The sequence below is a fragment of the Bombina bombina genome, chromosome 2 (assembly GCF_027579735.1).
Source record: "Bombina bombina isolate aBomBom1 chromosome 2, aBomBom1.pri, whole genome shotgun sequence".
NCBI lineage: Eukaryota > Metazoa > Chordata > Amphibia > Anura > Bombinatoridae > Bombina > Bombina bombina.
In genome coordinates this window covers 611507469-611524070 of record NC_069500.1, presented here as the reverse complement: position 1 = coordinate 611524070, position 16602 = coordinate 611507469, and the positions used below count along the sequence as shown (strand labels likewise).

General features: G+C 41.5%; 1 protein-coding gene across 1 annotated transcript in view; it reads right to left on the bottom strand.

Moving 5' to 3' along the window:
• Positions 1-16602, bottom strand: part of SMARCA2 (SWI/SNF related, matrix associated, actin dependent regulator of chromatin, subfamily a, member 2) — a 1314671-nt gene that overhangs the window by 740306 nt on the left and 557763 nt on the right. Inside the window, exons 14-16 of the mRNA XM_053702540.1 lie at positions 5451-5504; positions 4910-5040; positions 4688-4745 (exon numbers count right to left, since the gene is read on the bottom strand). Of these exons, the coding sequence (XP_053558515.1) occupies positions 4688-4745; positions 4910-5040; positions 5451-5504 (243 nt within the window). The remainder of the gene's footprint in view (positions 1-4687; positions 4746-4909; positions 5041-5450; positions 5505-16602) is intronic.

The window sequence follows — 16602 nt, the reverse complement described above, 5'->3', positions numbered from 1 at the left end:
CGCAGGCGCTATCAGAATCACAGAAGCTCTCTCCTGTTTGATCTTGGCAAGCAAACGAGGAAGCATCGGAAATGGTGGAAACACATAAGCCATGTTGAAGACCCAAGGGGCTGTCAGAGCATTTATCAGCACTGCTCCGGGGTCCCTGGACCTGGATCCGTAACAAGGAAGCTTGGCGTTCTGGCGAGACGCCATGAGATCCAGATCTGGTTTGCCCCAACGATGAATCAGTTGAGCAAAGACCTCCGGATGAAGTTCCCACTCCCCCGGATGAAAAGTCTGGCGACTTAGAAAATCCGCCTCCCAGTTCTCCACGCCTGGGATGTAAATCGCTGACAGGTGGCAAGAGTGAGACTCTGCCCAGCGAATTATCTTTGAGACTTCCAACATCGCTAGGGAACTTCTGGTTCCCCCTTGATGGTTGATGTAAGCCACAGTCGTGATGTTGTCCGACTGAAATCTGATGAACCTCAGTGTTGCTAACTGAGGCCAAGCTAGGAGAGCATTGAATATTGCTCTTAATTCCAGAATATTTATTGGGAGGAGTTTCTCCTCCTGAGTCCATAGTCCCTGAGCCTTCAGGGAGTTCCAGACAGCGCCCCAGCCTAAAAGGCTGGCGTCTGTTGTTACAATCGTCCAATCTGGCCTGCGAAAGGTCATCCCCTTGGACAGATGTGGCCGAGAAAGCCACCATAGAAGAGAATCTCTGGTCTCTTGATCCAGATTTAGTAGGGGGGACAAATCTGAGTAATCCCCGTTCCACTGACTTAGCATGCACAATTGCAGCGGTCTGAGATGCAGGCGCGCAAATGGTACTATTTCCATTGCCGCTACCATTAAGCCGATTACTTCCATGCACTGAGCTACTGACGGGTGTGAAATGGAATGAAGGACACGGCAAGCATTTAGAAGCTTTGATAACCTGGCCTCTGTCAGGTAAATTTTCATCTCTACAGAATCTATAAGAGTCCCTAGAAAGGGAACCCTTGTAAGTGGTAATAGAGAACTCTTTTCCACGTTCACCTTCCACCCATGCGACCTCAGAAATGCCAGAACTATCTCTGTATGAGACTTGGCAGTTTGAAAACTTGACGCTTGTATCAGAATGTCGTCTAGGTACTGAGTCACCGCTATGCCTCGCGGTCTTAGTACCGCCAGAAGTGAGCCCAGAACTTTTGTAAAGATTCTTGGAGCCGTAGCTAATCCGAAGGGAAGAGCTACAAACTGGTAATGCCTGTCTAGGAAAGCAAATCTTAGGTACCGATAATGATCCTTGTGAATCGGTATGTGAAGGTAGGCATCCTTTAAGTCCACTGTGGTCATGTATTGACCCTCTTGGATCATGGGAAGGATGGTACGAATAGTTTCCATTTTGAATGATGGAACTCTTAGGAATTTGTTTAGGATTTTTAAGTCCAAGATTGGTCTGAAGGTTCCCTCTTTCTTGGGAACCACAAATAGATTTGAATAGAATCCTTGCCCGTGTTCCGTCCGCGGAACTGGGTGGATCACCCCCATTAGTAAGAGGTCTTGTACACAGCGTAGAAACGCCTCTTTCTTTATTTGGTTTGCTGATAACCTTGAAAGATGAAATCTCCCTCGTGGAGGAGAAGTTTTGAAGTCCAGAAGATATCCCTGAGATATTATCTCCAACGCCCAGGGATACTGGACATCTCTTGCCCAAGCCTGGGCGAAGAGAGAAAGTCTGCCCCCCACTAGATCCGTTTCCGGATAGGGGGCCCGCTCTTCATGCTGTCTTAGGGGCAGCAGCAGGTTTCTTGGCCTGCTTGCCCTTGTTCCAGGACTGGTTAACTTTCCAGCCCTGCCTGTAACGAGCAACAGCTCCTTCCTGTTTTGGAGCGGAGGAAGTTGATGCTGCTCCTGCCTTGAAGTTACGAAAGGCACGAAAATTAGACTGTTTGGCCTTTGATTTGGCCCTGTCCTGAGGTAGAGCATGGCCCTTACCTCCCGTAATGTCAGCTATAATTTCTTTCAAGCCGGGCCCGAATAAGGTCTGCCCTTTGAAAGGAATATTAAGCAATTTTGATTTAGAAGTCACGTCAGCTGACCAGGATTTAAGCCATAGCGCTCTGCGCGCTTGGATGGCGAATCCGGAGTTCTTAGCCGTAAGTTTGGTTAAATGTACAACGGCATCAGAAACAAATGCGTTAGCTAGCTTAAGTGCTTTAAGCTTGTTCATAATTTCATCCAATGGAGCAGTGCGAATGGCCTCTTCCAGAGACTCAAACCAGAATGCCGCCGCAGCAGTGACAGGCGCAATGCATGCAAGGGGCTGTAAGATAAAACCTTGTTGAACAAACATCTTCTTAAGGTAACCCTCTAATTTCTTATCCATTGGATCTGAAAAAGCACAACTATCCTCCACCGGGATAGTGGTACGCTTAGCTAAAGTAGAAACTGCTCCCTCCACCTTAGGGACCGTCTGCCATAAGTCTCGTGTGGTGGCGTCTATAGGAAACATTTTCCTAAATATGGGAGGAGGGGAAAAAGGCACACCAGGTCTATCCCACTCCTTGCTAATAATCTCTGTAAGCCTTTTAGGTATAGGAAACACGTCAGTACACACCGGTACCGCATAGTATCTATCCAACCTACATAATTTTTCTGGAATTGCAACCGTGTTATAATCATTCAGAGCCGCTAATACCTCCCCTAGCAATATACGGAGGTTCTCAAGCTTAAATTTAAAATTAGAAATCTCTGAATCCAGTCTCCCTGGATCAGATCCGTCACCCACAGAATGAAGCTCTCCGTCTTCATGTTCTGCAAACTGTGACGCAGTATCTGACATGGCTCTCACCTCATCCGCGCGCTCTGTCCTTAACCCAGAGCTATCGCGCTTGCCTCTTAATTCTGGCAAGTTAGATAATACTTCTGTCATAACAGTAGCCATGTCTTGCAAAGTGATTTGTAAGGGCCTCCCTGATGTACTTGGCGCCACGAAATCACGCACCTCCTGAGCAGGAGGCGAAGGTACTGACACGTGAGGAGAGTTAGTCGGCATAACTTCCCCCTCGTTGTCTGGTGATAATTTCTTTGCATGTAAAGATTGACTTTTATTTAAAGTAACATCAATGCAATTAGTACACAAATTTCTATTGGGCTCCACATTGGCCTTTAAACATAGTGAACAAAGAGATTCATCTGAGTCAGACATGTTTAAACAGACTAGCAATGAGACTAGCAAGCTTGGAAATACTTTTCTAAATAAATTTACAAGCAATATAAAAAACGCTACTGTGCCTTTAAGAAGCACAAAAAGCTGTCACAGTTGAAATAACAATGAACCAAAATAGGTATAGCAACCAATTTTTCACAGTAAATGTATTAAGTTAGCAAAGGATTGCACCCACCAGCAAATGGATGATTAACCCCTTAATACCCAAAAACGGATAACAATTTAATAATTAACGTTTTTCTCACAGTCAAAACACACTGTCACAGGACTGCTGTGACTGATTACCTCCCTCAAAATGAATTTTGAAGACCCCTGAGCTCTCTAGAGACGATCTGGATCATGGAGGATGAAGTAGACAGATTGTGACTGAATTTTTACTGCGCAAAAAAGCGCTAAAATAGGCCCCTCCCACTCATATTACAACAGTGGGGAAGCTCAGATAACTGTTTCTATGCAGAAAACAAAAGTTAGCCATGTGGTAAAAATCATGCCCCAATAAGTTTTATCACCAAGTACCTCACAAAAAACGATTAACATGCCAGTAAACGTTTTAAACATACATTTTAAAAGTTATGAAGTGTTATTAATAAGCCTGCTACCAGTCGCTTTCACTGCAGTTAAGGCTCATACATTATTTCAGTATTAACAGTATTTTCAGAGTCAATTCCATTCCTTAGAAAAATACATTCAGTGTACACACACTCATCAGCCTAATACCAGTCGCTATCACTGCATTTAAGGCTGAACTTACGTTACATTGGTATCAGCAGTATTTTCTCAGTCAATTCCATTCCTCAGAAAAATAATTTACTGCACATACCTCATTTGCAGGGGGGCCCTGCATGCTATTCCCCTTTTCTGAAGTTACCTCACTCCCCAGATGAGAACAGCCAGTGGATCTTAGTTACGTCTGCTAAGATCATAGAAAACGCAGGCAGATTCTTCTTCTAATGCTGCCTGAGAACAAACAGCACACTCCGGTGCCATTTAAAATAACAAACTTTTGATTGAAGAAATAAACTAAGTTAAAAAACACCACAGACCTCTCACAGCGACCAATCTTTAGTTAGGCTGCAAGAGAATGACTGAATATGACATGTGAAGGGAGGAGCTATATAGCAGCTCTGCTTGGGTGATCCTCTTGCAGCTTCCTGTTAGGAAGAGATATATTCCATAAGTAATGGATGACCCGTGGACTGACTACACTTAACAAGAGAAATATAATGCTCGTTTTAAATTAAGTATTGTTGCACTCACTTTGTATCATGTTTTTATTGATTATGTTGTATTTAATGGTCTTTTGTATTAAAAGAGACAAAGCTTCCTTCACTAGGATGACTGCTTTAATATATATATATTGATTTTCATTTATTTTTTTTAGTGTGTAAACATATTTTATTATCTTTAACAGCTGTGTTTGTGAATATCGACTAGCTTTGTATAGCAGTTCTTTACCGATATTTATAGAGAACTAGAAGGCATACTTACCTCCTCTTCATACTCTGAGTTACTTTCCTCACTGTCAGACCTGGGAGCTACTTCATACCTTAAGGGGGAAAAATTTTCATCAGCCACACAAAATGTTAAAAAAAAAAAAAAAAGAATAATTAGTCTGCAATAAAATCCGCAATCTCAGGTTAACGTTTATTGTAAATGTTAGCCGCATATACAATGTAAATAATTGTAAAAATATTAATAATGATAACCTACCCTGGGTTCATTTCTAGCCAGGTATCAAGCTGACTTGCTTTGGGAGCCTCTGGTGCAAGAAGTACTTTTCCTGTTTCCGTGTGTATAACTTTTACAGGAAGATCACTCATCTGACTGCTTTCATCTATAAGCTAAATTAAATAAAATCACAAGAGTATAATTAAAAGTTATATATTTATAAATGAAATTAAGTACAAATCAATCAATTGATTAATGAAACTATGTGTGTGTAGCACTAAAAAAACAAAACAGTGCTATCTGTGCTCTGGCTTCATTGGCTCTCATTTATGAACCTATGCTATACCACAAAGTTGTGTTCTAATGGCTGCACAAGTAATTCAGATAAACCATTTTTTTAATTGTTTAGTATAAATACTGTGGGCATATCTGTGTATGTATTTATTTTTTGGAAATAATTGTAAACCACAAATACATGCAATATGTGCAATAGTCAATACAAAATGAATGCACAGTTCTAACTTATCAAGACTATGATGCTACTACTCAAACTGGAAGACGGGAAAGTAAAAATGCAGCATACCTCGCCATCAGGACCTAGGCCAGAACCCATTCCTTCCACAGTCTCTTCCACCTTCTGAAATAAATACAAATTTGTCATTATAACAGCTGTAAATAAATTTTCTTTTATTTAAAACACAAAGAAATAAACATTGAACCTACAAAAAATAAAAAATAGCAACTTTTAAAAGTTTACAAAGTGATAGACAAAAATATAAAAACTGAAAATGTTTTCCACCACTCGTCTCCCTCTTATTTTATTAGAAGCAGAAGAGCAAGCAGAAACAGGCTGAAATAACAGAGAGTGACACATTTTTAAAAAAAAGTAGATCTGTGTGTGCTGGCAACACAAAATGCAAAGAAAAGTTTTCACTAAAAGTAAAAAAAATCCTGTTTTCTCTTATGTTCATTATGATAGTATATGAAGGTAGGGATGACATCAAAGCAATATGAATCAACACATAGGAAGCCACAGCAATATGGCAGCAATAGGACTATATTTGTCCTAATTAAAAAAAATAGATGAGAAGAAAAGGCACATTTATAGATGAGAAGAATAAGACACAAGAGACTGCCTAAATCAAAAATAGCAGAAGTGATACATTCATTTAAAGGTATGAAGATGATTGTGTGGTTGTTCATGATATGTCTCACTGCAAGCTGCCCAGTAGCATGCAACAGAACTAATTGAATACATAGCAACAGGAAAAAGGAAATTTATGCTTACCTGATAAATTTATTTCTTTTACGATACGAAGAGTCCACGGATTTCATCCTTACTTATGGGATATCACCTCCTGGTCAACAGGAGGAGGCAAAGAGCACCACAGCAGAGCTGTATAAATAGCTCCTCCCTTCCCTCCCACTCCAGTCATTCGACCGAAGTTAGGAAGAGAAAGGAAAAGCCAAGGTGCAGAGGTGCCTGAAGTTTAACAAAATAAAAGACCTGTCCTACAAAAACAGGGCGGGCCGTGGACTCGTCTTATCGTAAAATAAATAAATTTATCAGGTAAGCATAAATTTCCTTTTCTTTTACAAGATACGACGAGTCCACGGATTTCATCCTTACTTATGGGATACAATACCAAAGCTATAGGACACGGATGAAAGGGAGGGACAAGATAAGGAAAATAAACGGAAGGAACCACTGCTTGAAGAACCTTTCTCCCAAAAACAGCCTCTGACGAAGCAAAAGTATCAAATTTGTAAAATTTGAAGAGAAGACCAAGTTGCAGCTTTGCAAATCTGTTCAACAGAAGCATCATTTTTAAATGCCCATGAGGAAGCCACAGCCCTAGTGGAATGAGCCGTAATTCGATCAGGAGGCTGCTGTCCAGCAGTCTCATATGCAAAACGAATGATACTCTTCAGCCAAAGAGAAAGAGAGGTAGCCGTAGCTTTCTGACCCCTACGCTTCCCAGAAAACATAACAAACAGGGAAGATGATTGACGAAAATCCTTAGTAGCCTGTAAGTAAAACTTCAAGGCACGGACCACGTCTAAATTATGTAACAGTCGCTCCTTCTTAGAAGAAGGATTAGGACACAAGGAAGGAACAACAATTTCCTGATTAATATTTTTATTCGAAACAACCTTAGGAAGAAAACCAGGTTTGGTACGTAACACCACCTTATCCGAATGGAAAATAAGATAAGGAGAATCACATTGTAATGCAGAAAGCTCAGAAACTCTGTGAGCAGAAGAAATAGCAACCAAAAACAAAACCTTCCAAGATAATAACTTAATATCTATGGAATGCATAGGTTCAAATGGAACCCCTTGAAGAGCTCTGGGAGCTGTGGCCAGACCAAAAGGAAGAGCCACAAACTGAAAATGTCTGTCCAGAAAGGCAAAACTCAGGAACTTGTGATGATCTCTGTGGATAGGAACATGAAGATATCCATCCTTTAGATCAAAGGTAGTCATAAACTGACCCTCCTGGATCAATGGAAAGATGGTACGAATAGTTTCCATCTTGAACGATGGAACTCTGAGAAACTTGTTTAAACTCTTGAGAGTTAAGCTAGGTCTGAAAGTTCCCTCTTTTTTGGGAACTACAAACAGATTGGAATAAAACCCCTGTCCCTGTTCTTAGATTGGAACGGGACAAATTACTCCCATGGAGGAGAGGTCTCTTACACAGCGTAAGAACGCCTCTCTTTTTATCTGGTTTACAGATAATCGAGAAAGAAGGAATCTTCCTCTGGGGAAGAATTTTTGAATTCCAGTTTGTAACCCTGATATACTATATCTATTGCCCAAGGATCCTGACATCTCTTATCCAAGCCTGGACGAAAAATGATAGTCTGCCCCTTCATGCTGATTTAGTGGCAGTAACGGGTTTTTGGGGTTGTTTGCCCTTGTTCCAAGCCTGGTCGGGTCGCCACATGGACTTGGGTTGAGAGTAGCCCCCCTCCTGCTTAGTGGAAGGGGGAGAGCAGGTTCCCTTGAAATTTCGAAAGGAACGAAAATTACTCTGACGACCCCTCTGTTTGGATTTCTTATCCTGAGGAAGGAGGTGACCCTTACCTCCTGTAATGTCAGAAATAATTTCTTTCAATTCGGGGCCAAACAAGGTCTTACCCTTGTAAGGGATAGCCAAAAGCTTAGTCTTGGAGGACACATCGGCAGACCAGTACTTCAGCCATAAGGCCCTACGAGCTAAAATGGAAAATCCTGAACTCTTAGCCACCAATTTAGTAATCTGCAGCAAAGCATCTGTCACAAAGGATTTAGCCAGTTTGAGGGCTTTAATTCTGTCCTGTATCTCTTCCAAAGGAGTCTCAGTTTTAAGAGACTCCTCCAGAGCATCAAACCAATAAGCAGCCGCCGTGGTACCCGTGACGATGCAGGCCGCTGGTTGTAAAAGTAACCCCTGATGAACACAGAGTTTCTTAAGCAGACCTTCTAATTTATTATCCATAGGGTCCTTAAAGGCACAACTATCCTCAATAGGGATAGCTTAGCCAAAGTGGAAATGGCACCTTCCACCTTAGGTACTGTCTGCCAAGAATTCCTGATAGAATCCACTATGGGATACATTTTCCTGAAAATAGGAGAAGGAGAGAATGGTATACCTGGTCTCTCCCATTCCTTAGCAACAATCTCCGAAGTTCTCTTGGGAACTGGAAAAACATCTGAATAAGAAGGGACTTCTAGATACCTGTCCAACTTACTTAATTTTTCTGGAGGGACCACAATAGAATCGCAGTCGTCCAGAGTCACCAAAACCTCCTTTAATAACAGACCGGAGGTGTTCCAGTTTAAACCGGAAAGACATTACTTCTGAATTCATCGGTAGCAGGGCGCTATCTGATTCCGAAAGCTTACCTTCAGATATGAGCTCCAATTCTGAGCCCTGTAAAGGAATTTCTGATCTCGTAATTAAAGCATCCGAAGGCGTAGTAAGCACAAGGTTGTCCTTCCTCCTGCATTTGCCTTGCAGGACGGGAAAGGCAGACAATGCTTCAGAAATAGTAGAGGACATAACAGTCGCTATGTCCTTTAAAGTAAATGCAGATGAAACTGCAGAGGTACTGGACTGTGCCTGGGTAGGCGATAGGGACTGTGACGCTTGGGGAGAAAGATGTGGCATACCCTAACTCTCATCGTTAGAACCTTGAGAAACATCCACCTTATTTAATTCTGTATCAACAAACATTTGCTCCCTAAACTGTAAAGCCCTCTCAGTACACGAGGGGCAAAATATAACGGGAGGCTCCACATGTGCAGACAAACATAATGAACATGAAACAGTCGTGGCCATGATGCAGTAAACTTGGTCTTGTCCTGCAATTAAAGAGTCAATAAGCAGCTCTAATAATAAATGCAGCTGCGCTGTTAACAGTTGACCGAATAACAGATAATACCCAATTAAAGTAAATTAAACATGAACACCCAAAAAGGCAGCAAAAAATACGATCAAGTATATTTGTGTAAGAAAAAAACGGATCGTCAAACTTAGTCTCTGCCGCCTCAACAGCTCTGCTGAGGCGCCTACCTGCCCCCTCGAAGTTGTCTGCGCTGTTCACACACACTGCCTAAGACCGTCTGCTCTATTAAACAGAAGACCATGCGGTTCCGGCAGAAAAGAAACTCCTAGCACACTCTCCTCCGTTGTTGCGATCCGGAAATGGAGTAGCGCGCCCCCCCCCCCCCCCAGGATTAAATAAAACAAAAACAAAACCAAACAAAAAAAAATCAACTTCCCCATCCTTCCCTCTCTCCTCTCCATGCCCCCTCCAATCGCTTTACCAAATACCTAGGAGCACTAGCTCTGAGTTTTTGAATGAAAAAATAAAATAATCTATTTCTGTGGTCGAAAGTGTTTTTATAAATACTGCCCATTTGTTAAAGAATTTTCTGATATCTGACTCACTGTCTATATTAGTAACCCTTTGTTCCAGTATGCACTGCTTCTTCAGACAGTTCCTAACTTCTTATATACTTGGGATCGTTCGCATTTTCCATTTTTTAAAAATTAAGTATCTAGCTGCTAGGATAGATAGGATTATTAATTTTTCACTAGGGGGAGAGCCTGCATTATTATTTAAACAAAGAATAATCTGGTACAGTGATAGAGCCAGAGGGGAGATCTTCAATGAGTTGCTTAGCCAAAATTCAAATTTAAACCAAAAATTCCTTATTTTTGGACATTTCCAAATCATGTGTACTAAATCCGCTGCAGGAAATTAACATTTAGGGCATTTGTTAAAGCTTGAATTATGGAGTTTGGAGCCTTTCTCAGGGGTGAAATATGTTCTGTGTAAAAGGTTGACATGTGCTTCTCTCCAGGTGGCAGAAAGTGTCGCCTGTGCTACTTTATAGATATTTGAAGAGTCTTTGATTCAATGCTATTCTGTGATATTAGTGAGTTCCAGGCTGATGCAATCTTCTCTAAGATTGGAGCACCCTTTCTAGAGCCCAGAAGATGGTAGAACGGGGTAATGGACATGTGGCCATTTTTAGTTAACGTGAGCCAGCTTTCCAGATTGCCTAGGGCCCAGCACCAGCCTACATCTTTTATTAATTCAAGGACAAAATGCCTTATTTGCAAATATGCAAAAAAGTCCTTATTGGTTATGTTAAATTGATCCTTCAATTCCTCAAACCTTTTTATGCATTTTCTTTCCCTGTCCACGTGATACAGTACCCTATTTAGCCCTATATTATGCCATCTTTTAAAGACTGCAGAGTTTAGGCCTGCTTGGAAATTTGGATTCCCTATCAGGGGTAGGTATTGAGAGGCCTTGCTATTTATTGATAGGAGGTTGCTTATTTTCCACCATGCCTTTAGTGGATTTAAAATGGTTTTTGAGTCTCTAAATTTCCGCCGGTAGCTCTTTTGGCTCACAATGGATCAATGCTGTTGGAAGAAATGGGTTACAAATACTTACTTCAAGCACATTATTTAAAACATAGTTATTATAGAAGATCCAGTCAGTCACTATGCGAGCTAAGAAGGCAAGGTTGTACAATCTTATGTCTGGTAATGCCAGGCCTCCGTGTTCCTTTAGTAGAGAGAGTTTGGTTAAAGATATCCTGGATCTTTTCTCCTGCCATATGAACTCTCTGAGTGCGCTGTTAATCGAGCGGATATCCTTTGCTAGGAGAATTATTGGGGTATTTTGAAGAACATATAACAGCTTCGGAAGGAGAACCATTTTGAAGAGTGCTATCCGCCCCAGAAATTGATAATGGCAAATTTTGCCAGATTCTTAGTTTTTCCTTAATATTTTTTAATATTGGGGATATGTTAACATAATATAAATCTCCTGTTTTAGCCGGAATGAAGACCCCAAATATTTAAAAGAATCAGTGACCACCCTAAAAGGGACTTTGGCAATGAAATTGCAATTTTTCCTAAGCCAAAGTATTTCAGATTTTGCCGCATTCACCTTATATCCTGAAAAGGACCCCAATTGGTCAATTATCTGGAGGAGTTTAGGGATACTCGATTTAGTATTTGCCAAATACAGAAGTATATCATCCGCGTATAACGCGATTTTCATCTCATGGTTTCCTATTTTGATACCCTCCAGACAATGCCTAATCATAATTGCAAGGGGTTCGATGGCAACGTCAAAAAGAAAGGGGGAGAGAGGGCATCCCTGTTGTGTGCCTCTGCCAAGTGTAATCGCCGGGGAGACAATGTTGTTAACTATCATTCTCGTGTGGGGTTCACTATATAAATTACCTATGAATTGCAGGAACTTACCTCTGAACTCAAATTTAGCAAGGGAAGCGGTTATATGATCAAAAAACATCGAATTTGAAGGCTTTTTCAGAATCAATTGAAATAATAGCAAGGTCAGGGAGGTCCTCTTCTCCCCCCCCCCCCCCCACCAGAAACCATCAGATTCCCGAAATACTCAGTTATTACCAAAACTTCTCTTATTTTTGCTACAGAGTTGCGTTTGTATAGAAACCCCGCTTGATCAGTATGAATGATCTTTGAAAGGATTGGCTGGAGTCTAGATGCTAAAATTAAGGTTAGGATTTTATAATCTGAGTTCAGGAGGGCTATCGGTCTATATAACTCCTTTTGGGTGGGATCTTTCCCTCCCTTCAGAATTACGGTTGTGTAAGAAGACAGTATGGGATTTTAAATAACTTTATAATTTAATTCTATTATCAAATTTTCTTTGTTAATTGGTATCTTTTGCTAAAAAACTAAATTTATGCTTACCTGACCTTACTTTCTTTTACGATATGACGAGTCCACGGATTTCATCCTTACTTGTGGGATATTAACCTCCTGCTAACAGGAAGTGGCAAACAGCACCACAGCAGAGCTGTATATATAGCCCCTCCCCTTCCCCTCCACCCTCAGTCATTTGGCTAAAGGTATAGGAAGAGAAAAAGGAAAGGCTAAAAGGTGCAGAGGTGACTGAAGTTTACAAAAAATATAAAGAAAAACTGTCTTAAAAAGAACAGGGTGGGCCCTGGACTCATCATATCGTAAAAGAAAGTAATTTATCAGGTAAGCATAAATTTAGTTTTCTTTTACAAAGATATTACGAGTCCACGGATTTCATCATAACTTGTGGGAAACCAATACCAAAGCAATAGGACACGGATGAAAGGGAGGGACAAGACAGGAACCTAAACGGAAGGCACCACTGCTTGAAGAACCTTTCTCCCAAAAATAGCCTCAGAAGAAGCAAAAGTATCAAATTTGGAAAATTTGAAAAAAGTGTGAAGGGACAACCAAGTCGCAGCCTTACAAATCTGTTCAACAGATGCATTGCTTTTAAAAGCCCATGTGGAAGCCACATCCCTAGTAGAATGAGCCGTAATTCTTTCAGGAGGCTGCTGTCCAGCAGTCTCATATGCCAGGCGGATGATACTTCTCAGCCAAAAAGAAAGAGAGGTAGCCGTAGCTTTCTGACCCCTACTCTTTCCAGAATAAACAATGAATAAAGAAGAAGATTGACGGAAATCCTTAGTTGCCTGTAAGTAAAACTTTAAGGCACGGACCACATCCAAATTATGCAACATACGCTCCTTCTTAGAAGAAGGATTAGGACATAAGGAAGGAACAACAATTTCCTGATTAATATTCTTATTTGAAACAACCTAAAAACAGAACTTTCCAGGATAACAATTTGATATCCATGGAATGCATGGGTTCAAATGGAACCCCTTGAAGAACTCGAAGAACTAAATTCAAACTCCAGGGAGGAGTAATGGGTCTAAATACAGGCTTTATTTTAAATAAAGCCTGACAAAAAGACTGCACATCTGGTACATTTGCCAAACGTTTGTGAAACAGAATTGACAAAGCAGAAATTTGTCCCCTTAAGGAACTTGCTGATAACCCTTTCTCCAATCCTTCTTGGAGAAAAGACAGAATCCTAGGAATCCCAACTTTACACCATGAGTAACTCTTGGATTCACACCAATAAAGATATTTACACCATATATTATGATAAATGTTTCTAGTGACATGCTTTCTAGCCTATATCAAAGTATTGATGACCGAATCGGAGAATCCTTGCTTCGATAAAATCAAGCGTTCAATCTCCACGCAGTCAGCTGCAGAGAAATTAGATTTGGATGTTGGAAAGGACCTTGAATGAGAAGGTCCTGTCTCAATGGAAGTTTCCACGGTGGCAGAGAGTACATGTCCACTAGATCCGCATATCAAATCCTGCATGGCCATGCAGGCGCTATCAGGAACACTGAAGCTCTCTCCTGTTAGATTTGAGCAATCACGCGTGGAAGGAGAGGAAACGGCGGAAACACATAAGCTAGGCTGAACAACCAAGACACTGCCAAGGCATCTATCAGTTCGGCCTGAGGATCCCTTGACCGGGATCCGTATCTTGGAATCTTGGCATTCTGTCGAGATGCCATCAAATCCAATTCCGGTCTGCCCCATCTGAGAATCAATGAGGCAAATACCTCCGGGTGAAGTCCCCACTCCCCCGGATGAAAAGTCTGCCGACTTAGAAAATCTGCTTCCCAGTTCTCTACTCCTGGGATGTAGATTGCTGACAAATGACAAGAGTGGGCCTCCGCCTGATTATCTTGGATACCTCTATCATCGCTAAGGAACTCCTTGTTCCCCCCTGATGATTGATAAATGCCACAGTCGTGATGTTGTCCGAATGGAATCTGATGAATTTGGCCGAAGCCAACTGAGGCCATGCCTGAAGCATATTGAATATTGCCGTCAGTTCCAGAATATTGATTGGAAGTAGAGACTCCACTAGAGTCCAAACACCCTGAGCCTTCAGGGAGTTCCAAACTGCACCCCAGCCCAGAAGGCTGGCATCTGTTGTCACTATCACCCACGAGGGTCTGTGGAAACAAGTCCCTTGGGACAGATGATCCGGCGACAAACATCAAAGAAGAGAGTTTCTGGTCTCTTGATCCAGATTTATCTGAGGAGATAAATCCGCATAATCCCCATTCCACTGTCCGAGCATGCACAGTTGCAGTGATCTGAGATGAAAGCGAGCAAACGGAACGATGTCCATTGCCGCTACCATAAATCCAATTACCTCCATACACTGAGCCACTGATGGCAGAGGAATGGACTGAAGTGCTCGGCAAGTATTTAGAATCTTTGATTTTCTGACCTCCGTCAGAAAAAATTTCATGGCTACCGAGTCTATCAGAGTTCCCAAAAAAGGAACCCTTGTCTGTGGGACAAGTGAACTCTTCTCTATGTTCACCTTCCAGCTGTGGGTTCTCAGAAAAGACAACACTGTGTCCGTGTGAGAGTTTGTCAGATGATATGTTGATACCTGAATCAGAAAATCATCCAGATAAGGCGCCACCGCTATTCCTCGCGGTCTGAGAACCGCCAAGAGACCCTAGAACCTTTGTGAAGATTCTGGGTGCTGTGGCCAACCCGAAAGGAAGAGCCACAAACTGATAATGTTTGTCCAAGAAGGCAAACCTTAGAAACTGATGATGATCCTTGTGGATTGGAATATGAAGGTAAGCATCCTTTAAATCCACGGTAGTCATATATTGACCCTCCTGGATCATTGGTAAGATTGTTCGTATAGTCTCCATCTTGAACAATGGGACTCTGAGAAACTTGTTTAGACACTTGAGATCTAAAATGGGTCTGAAAGTTCCCTCTTTTTTGGGAACCACAAAAAGGTTTGAGTAAAACCCCTGTCCCTGTTCCAATTTTGGAACTGGACAAATTACTCCCATAGTAGAAAGGTCTTTTACACAGTGTAAGAACGCCTCTCTTTTTATCTGGTTTGCAGATAACTTTGAAAGATTAAATCTCCCTCTTGGGAGAAAGTCTTTGAATTCCAATTGATAACCGTGGGTCACTATTTCTAGTGCCCAGGGATCCTGAACATCTCTTGCCAAAGCCTGAGCAAGGAAAGAGAGTCTGCCCCCTACTAGATCCAGTCCTGGATCGGGGGCCGCCCCTTCATGCTATCTTAGGAGCAGCAGCGGTCTTTTTGGATTGTTTACCCTTATTCCAGTTCTGATTAGGTCTCAAGACTGACTTAGATTGGGTAAAATTCCCTTCCTGCATTGAGGAAGAAGAAAAAGCGGGGGGTCCTCCTTTAAAGTTCCGAAAGGAACGAAAATTATTCTGTTTACCCCTCATTTTAACCGATTTATCCTGAGGTAGGGCATGGCCTTTACCTCCTGTAATATCAGAAATGATTTCCTTCAATTCTGGCCCGAAAAGGGTCATACCTTTAAAGGGAATAACTAAAAGCTTATGTTTTGATGACACATCAGCAGACCAAGATTTGAACCACAATGCCCTACGTGCTAAAATAGCAAATCCTGCATTTTTTGCTGCTAATTTAGCAATTTGAAAAGCGGCACCAGTAATAAAAGAATTAGCTAGCTTGAGAGCCTTAATTCTATCTAAGATGTCATCTAATGGAATCTGAACCTTAAGAGACTCTTCTAGAGCCTCAAACCAAAAATCTGCTGCAGTAGTTACTGGAACAATGCAAGCCATAGGTTGTAAAAGAAACCCCTGATTAACAAATAATCTCTTTAGAAGACCCTCTAATTTCTTATCCATAGGGTCTTTGAAAGCACAATTATCCTCAATGGGTATAGTAGTACGCTTAGCTAGGGTAGATATAGCTCCCTCTACCTTAGGGACCGTTTGCCATGAGTCCCGAATGGTATCTGATATGGGAAACATTTTCTTAAAATTAGGAGGGGGAGAAAACGGTATATCTGGTCTATCCCATTCCTTTCTAACAATTTCCGAAATTCTCTTAGGAACCGGAAAAACATCAGTGTAAGTAGGTACTTCCAAATATTTATCCATTTTACACAATTTCTCTGGAGGAATCACAATAGGGTCGCAATCATCCAGAATCGCTAAAACCTCCCTAAGTAACAGGCGGAGGTGTTCAAGCTTAAATTTAAATGACATAGCATCCGAATCTGTCTGAGGCAAAACATTCCCTAAATCAGAAATTTCACCCTCAGATAGTAATTCCCTGATCCCCAACTCAGAGCACTGTGAGGGAACATCGGAAATAGCTAATAAAGCATCAAAGGATTCAGTATTTATATTAATACTTGACCTACTGCGTTTACCCTGCAACACTGGCAATTTAGACAATACCTCTGTAAGGGTAGTTGACATAACTGCAGCCATCTCCTGCAGAGTAAAGGAATTAGACGCACTAGAAGTACTAGGCGTCGCTTGTGTGGGCGTTAAA